This window comes from Berghia stephanieae, chromosome 4 (genome assembly GCF_034508935.2).
Source record: "Berghia stephanieae isolate SIO BIC M18660-M18661 chromosome 4, UCSD_Bste_1.3, whole genome shotgun sequence".
NCBI classification, from domain to species: Eukaryota; Metazoa; Mollusca; class Gastropoda; order Nudibranchia; family Aeolidiidae; genus Berghia; species Berghia stephanieae.
In genome coordinates, this window is record NC_088363.1 from 26,483,712 (window position 1) to 26,490,132 (window position 6,421).

The 6,421-nt window shown below is 30.0% G+C and overlaps 1 protein-coding gene across 2 annotated transcripts in view; it reads right to left on the reverse strand.

Moving 5' to 3' along the window:
• Positions 1–6,202, reverse strand: part of LOC144970328 (uncharacterized) — an 11,573-nt gene extending 5,371 nt beyond the window's left edge. Inside the window, exons 1-3 of one of the 2 annotated variants that reach the window (XM_078909849.1) lie at positions 5,896–6,202; positions 1,877–3,433; positions 1–39 (exon numbers count right to left, since the gene is read on the reverse strand). The exon at positions 1–39 is cut by the window's left edge and continues 82 nt beyond it. In XM_078909849.1, coding sequence (XP_078765975.1) covers positions 1–39; positions 1,877–2,910 — 1,073 coding nt within the window. In that variant the 5' untranslated portion in view covers positions 2,911–3,433; positions 5,896–6,202. The remainder of the gene's footprint in view (positions 40–1,876; positions 3,434–5,895) is intronic. The other variant, XM_078909850.1, reaches the window with a different exon arrangement.
• Positions 6,203–6,421: the final 219 nt, after the last annotated feature.

The following is a 6,421-nucleotide window of genomic DNA, read 5'->3' on the forward strand; positions in this document are numbered from 1 at the left end:
CTACCGTAGAACTTATCGTAGATTTGGCTCTCATCGCATCTGAAAAAGACGAGAAATATGACTAATGTATGTGTGTGTGTGTGTGTGTGTGTGTTTTTGCCTGTGTGTGTGTGTGTGTGTGTGTGTGTGTGTTTTGGGAGGGGGTTATAATTAGACATAAAAATGACTGACAGTACTTATGTAGCGCTTTTCCATTGATTCATTATGCTCAATACAACCACAGCTCCCCACAGGACATTAGAGGATATTTGCTTATTATCAATCCATGATCACGATTGAAAAAAATGTGTTTATAACAGCGCCAGACAAAGCAGGGAAAGAATAACAAAACATCAAAAAAAAAAAAAAAAACCCAGCTTGCCTCGACTCTCAAAACATTCATCCATGAAATGCTGCTTCAATTTATTTTTTGTATAGTTGATTGTGTTAATAAAGCTCTCTCTCTCTCTCTCTCTCTCTCTCTCTCTCTCTCTCTCTCTCTCTCTCTCTCTCTCTCTCTCTCACACACACACACACTTTTAAAGCATGTAATAAATTGTCCATATGTATTTAGTTTTACATTGTACATGCTACAAAATTTTCTGTCCAATTGAACGTCGTATCCTCTATATTTGTGGGTATGTTGCCATGGGTTTTTTTTCTTTCTTTTTTTTTTTAAATTGTCTTTTATGTTAGACACACAGCTTTGTTTTCATTGTCAGTCAAGATTTTGAGGTTAAATGTGGCTCCATTGCCCACTTAGCTTTCATCCATCTATCATTTTAAAAAAGTACAGATCACTTAACGTCAGCGAATACAAGTAAATACGTCAGTCTGCCATAATGTTAAAATGTTAAAAAGGCGGAACAAATTAAGGGGACGGGGGAATAACAAAGGACATAAAAAAAAACCCGGTAGATTATGAGGTAAAAATAATCAAGATAAGCAAATAGTGAGAATTTGGAATAGGAGGATCGGGAATTGTGCATCTCCTCAACACTGTTCCTTGTCTGAATTTTCTAAATTCCGAATGTCATCCACTTAACACAATTGTTAATAAGTTCCATTTCTGCATAACATTTCATATTCAAACAGAATGCATTAAAAAAACGAATTAGAAAGTATTTATCCACTTCTTGGTTCAAACACGTTTTTGGTATTTTTATTTTAGTGAAGAAAGTGGTACCGTCAACTGGGGTAACATTGCCTGGGAGATTTTGTCTCTTGAATTTTGGACCAATAAAAGATTATTTAGTTATGTGGCAATTATTTTCTTTGATAAAAATTCAAGTCCTTGAACGTATACAATAACTGCAACAAAGTTTAGATTAATCAACATGTTCCAAATTCACAGAGGCAAAGTTCCCCTTCAGCCTTCAGGCAAAGTAACCCTAATTGACGGTATATATGAGTAATAGACTACATGTCGCTTTTCGTTATAATAACTACATTTGCTCCTCCTGTAAATTTAACAATGGAAAGAGTGAAGGCCTCAGCGTGATTTTTTAAATGGCCATAATTGAATTCAAACGATCCTATTATAACAATCCGCCCTTTGACAAATAATGAAACACAACTCAAAAAAACATTGTCCGGAACGAAATCAACTCATCACTATTCTTTACCTCGTAAGACAGTTGGTATTGTCAATTTTCAGTACCGTACCTTAAAATCTGTGACTTTTATGATGATTTGAAGACTGTTTTGAAGGAATTAGTTACTTACAAGAATTAAAATAGATAATTTCAGGTACTCTGCACTCACAGCATTCACCTCAAAGAATACGGCATTAGCTTCATTTCATAAATTGCGAGCTTAAACTACCTATTATAACATTATTAGATTTTATATTACATCTTCAAATAAAGGTTAACCCTGATTCCATGTTGTTGCTTACCTTCCTAATTTGATATATTCTGTTTTGAGAATTTGTTGCGATGCACTGAGAAGTATATGAGTATCTCCATTGAAGTCAAAGTTGAGTAGAAGACTGAAAGATATCGTTGGGGAAGGAGTTTCCACTTTGTAAATTCCCCTGTCTTTTGAGAGCCTCAAAAACACAAAAGGCATATTCATATATCTATTATCATGCTGGCATCTTTGAATCGCGTCTGGAAACGCAGGAACTACTTTTACACGGCATTTGGTTGTTTCAGATAGTGTAGACAAAGTTGATATATCAGCAATGTTTAAGGTCACGGAATCCGAAGACGTAGTGTTTTTGTTGCTATTTTGAAAATTAAAGACAAAACTACTAATGCTGCAATTTAAAGAAGTTGACCATGGGAAAACAGTTTGCACATCATGACAAATTGCACAGAAAACGTTGGCGTAAACAGTTCCATTTCTGTCTTGAACGGGTAACATTGTTATTTTGTTAACGTCTTGAAAAGAGCGTAGGCGATCCCAGAGTTGGCAATTATGTCTGGTTGTTTGATTAAACCAATCTACTGGACACTGAGTGATCATTTTCAGAAATCTGTGATTGTAGTATCCATTTACATGTGCGCAAGAAAGCGAAGAACTATTTACATTTTCTGTTTTCTTCTTTGATCTTTGAAGGCGAAGTCTTAAAAGTCTTTTTGACTTTTGGAAATCATTCGTTTTCTTTATTTCAAAATTTCTCCCATTTTCTGAAACAACAATGTTGTTTTTATTTGCTTTTCCCAAATCGTTGTCAGATTTTAACAACGAAGTATTTATATTGTTATTGCTAGTCAATATGTCTAAGAACTGGGAGTTCTTTGACAAGTCTCCAACACTCACAGATTTTTCCACCATTTTTTGCAATGGAGAAGATGGTGTTTTCTCCGATAGATATCGTCTCTGTGAAGAAGCATCTTTATCATCTTTTATAAAAGCGCAGGTGTGTGATAATATAAAAACGGAAATGAAAATAAAAACACGTCTAATAAAATCCATACGAATCATTTTTGTTTTGCAACTCCAACTGATTGGACAAATAATTGGAATAAATAAATTACATTTTCTATGATGTCTTTTTCATCGCGGCATTGACCGCAAAAGATTCAAGGTTTATTCACGATTGATTTGTTTTCTCGATAGTTCCAATTTGCTGACTAAACAAATATAGGACAGTTTTTCAGCTATGCAAGTCTGCAAAGTTTCTGAACATCAAGATCTTACAATCAGTCCCAGGGTTATGTTCAAAGTGATAAAAACGGATATGTTAAATCCTCTTATCCAAAAGTTGTATTATTTTGTGCAGCAATTTGTTTTAAACATGGATGATTTAAAGATTTAACGGATGCAGCTTGTTGGGAACACCCGTCTGATGAAGTTTTCCAGAAGTTCAAACAGAGCTCAAACCCAGATGATGAGGATAGAGGAGAAAATCCAAATCAACGTCAAAACGCTGCAAAATGTCCCACAGGCAACTGTTTACATGCAAACGCAGTTTGGTTTTCTTAGAGGTAGTTAATGCTTTTGAAATCTGAAAAGAAAAATTAAAATTGAAAAAGAAAAAAATAGAAGCGATGAAGGATGATATTTACAGAGCAACATGTATGCTTATTTACAGGTCTGATAACCCATATTGTTATGGTCTCATTGTTGTAAGATGAAAGAAATACTATCAAACCAACACAAAATAGTGTCCATTACAACAATGTTACAGTAGGTCCATAATTACGTTCTGTTATCAGACCTGTAAATGTGAGCACATAGTCTGAGAACAATAAATGCACTTCTTTGATTAAAGTATAGTTAATGTATCAATGATATAAAATTTGACTCACCGTCTAAACATGGTAAAGTTTATGTGTGTTTTAAGGAGTCGAACAAATATAGTTCCATTAAATGCATGGGCCAAAAATTTCGTATATTTATTATTATCATTTTAACTTAAATTCACTTTTTTGAATCTGCTTAACGCCGTTTAGAAATGATTGGCCACATATATTGAAAACGCAAAGAAGTGTTCCTTATAAAATTATTGTCACAGGTCGTTGTTATCTTAGTTAAACCATAAAACTGTGATTGTTATTGCTATTATTATTAGTATGATTATTATTATGATTATTATTATGATTATTATTATTATTATTATTATTATTATTATTATTATTATTATTATTATTATTATATTATTATTATTATTATTATTATTATTATATTATTATTTATTTTTTTTTTTTTTTTTTTTTTTTTATTATAATAATTATTATTAACATCATCATCATTATTATTATTATTACTATTATTATTATTATTTGTATCATTATTATTATTATTATTATATTATTATTATTATTATTATTATTATTATATTATTATTATTATTATTATTATTATTATTATATTATTATTATTATTATTATTATTATTATTATTATTATTATTATTATTATTATTATTATTATTATTAATTATTTATTATTATTATTATTATTATTATTATTATTATTATATATTATTATTATTATTATTATTATTGTTATTATTATTATATATTATTATTATTATTATTATTATTATTATTATTATTATTATTATTATTATTATTATTATTATTATTATTATTATTATTATTATTATATATTATATTAATCATATATATTATTAATTACAATTGTTATTATTGTTATTCCTATTATTATTATTATTATTATTATTATTATTATTATTATTATTATTATTATTATTATATTATTATTATTATTATTATTATTATTATTATTATTATTATTATTATTATTATTATTATTATCATTATTATTATTATTATTATTATCATAATTATTATCATTATTATCATCATTATCACCATCATCATCATCATCATCATCATCATCATCATCATCATCATCGTCCTCATCATCATCATCGTCATAATTATCATCATCACCATTATTATTATTATTATTATTATTATTATTATTATTATTATTATTATTATTATTATTATTATTATTATTATTATTATTATTATTATTATTATTATATTCTCTTCATTTATTTATTTACTTTTGAAATTCCAATAAATATAAGTTACGATACGCTTTATGAAAAGCATGAAACTGGGATTGGTAATCATAATATTACCATGACAATAATGACGAGGTTTTTTTATTAAAAAAAACGCACACAAAAAAATAAATAAAAAAAAACAACAACAAATAAACAAACAAGGGAAGCAATCTGACACCTCTTACGTATTTTGGCAAACAGTATGTGACTGGAATTACCCTTAGCATTAGCATAAGACCATAGCAATCAAGAGACCATTGCATAAGACGCATCAATTGCTAACACAAAGATCTGAAAAAGTGTATGAAACTACCAGGCTTGTTTTGCTTTGTTTTTGTATTGCTTCATCTCGCACTGTTTTGCACACATTTTCTCAGATCATTATCTTACTCCAGTGCCTGTTTCCTAATTTGTCACATCTGCTAACACAATGGTCTCCTGTCTTACTATTGCCGCTGTATGTTATGATATTTTATCTATTATTAGCGTTGATTTGAACTGCACACTAGTGTTGATATTTTTGGATTGCACACTATCAACATAGCAGTTTACGCCACACTACCTACTTTTTAAAGCGTCTATGTGGTCTTGTGGTATGACACTCGCCTTTTGGATTGGAGGTCCCGGGTTCGGGTCCGAGCTGCGCATTTTTGTGTCCTTGGAAAAGGCTCTTTACTCACATTTCCTCACCGTACGCAGGTGTGAAATTAGTACCTGGCCTTTAACAGCGCTGTCTTTGTCCGAAAAAAATTGTAATATCGCCTAAAAGGTATCATATCTCGTCATAATGTTAAGTGTTGCTATTGGCTAGGTACCCCTTGTAAAACGCGTTGAGCACGGTAAGTGAATATTGCTCTATATAAAAGCTCAAGCTCAAGTTTTTTTTATTGCTTTGTATTTGCCAGCCAATAGATGATCACTTCTTACCACATTTGATCGTACAGTCTTCAGGACAAGCGGTTTTTTATTGTCTTTTTTTGTTGTATTGTTTTGTATGTTGATTACAACTATTTCTATTACGGTTTATCTGCCAGAACTAAATTGAGTCCTATTAATTTATACCCTTACACAAGTAAATCGTCACACTTAAAATCCGATTTATGAAAAAGCAACACAATTGATCCTTTTAGCTTGAAACCATATCAATGTTTTGCTGGAAACCCGTTTTATCCAAATGATAAAAGGGTGTTAAAGTTAACTGCTTTGCTGGAATCTTTATTGAAACATCAGGAATAAAAACTATAGCAATGCAAAACAAAAATATAATAAAACCATGAAAAATAAGCCATATGTTGAAGCAAGATAACAAGTTGAAGATGTGACGAATGGGCTGTTCCAAGCTAGTACTGGAAAGTTATAAAACTAGGTCTAGCTCTTTTTTCCTCTAATTGGTTTTACATGGGGGAAACTTGTTACTGTTCACAAAATATCTTCTACTTCTTGTTTGTCTGAA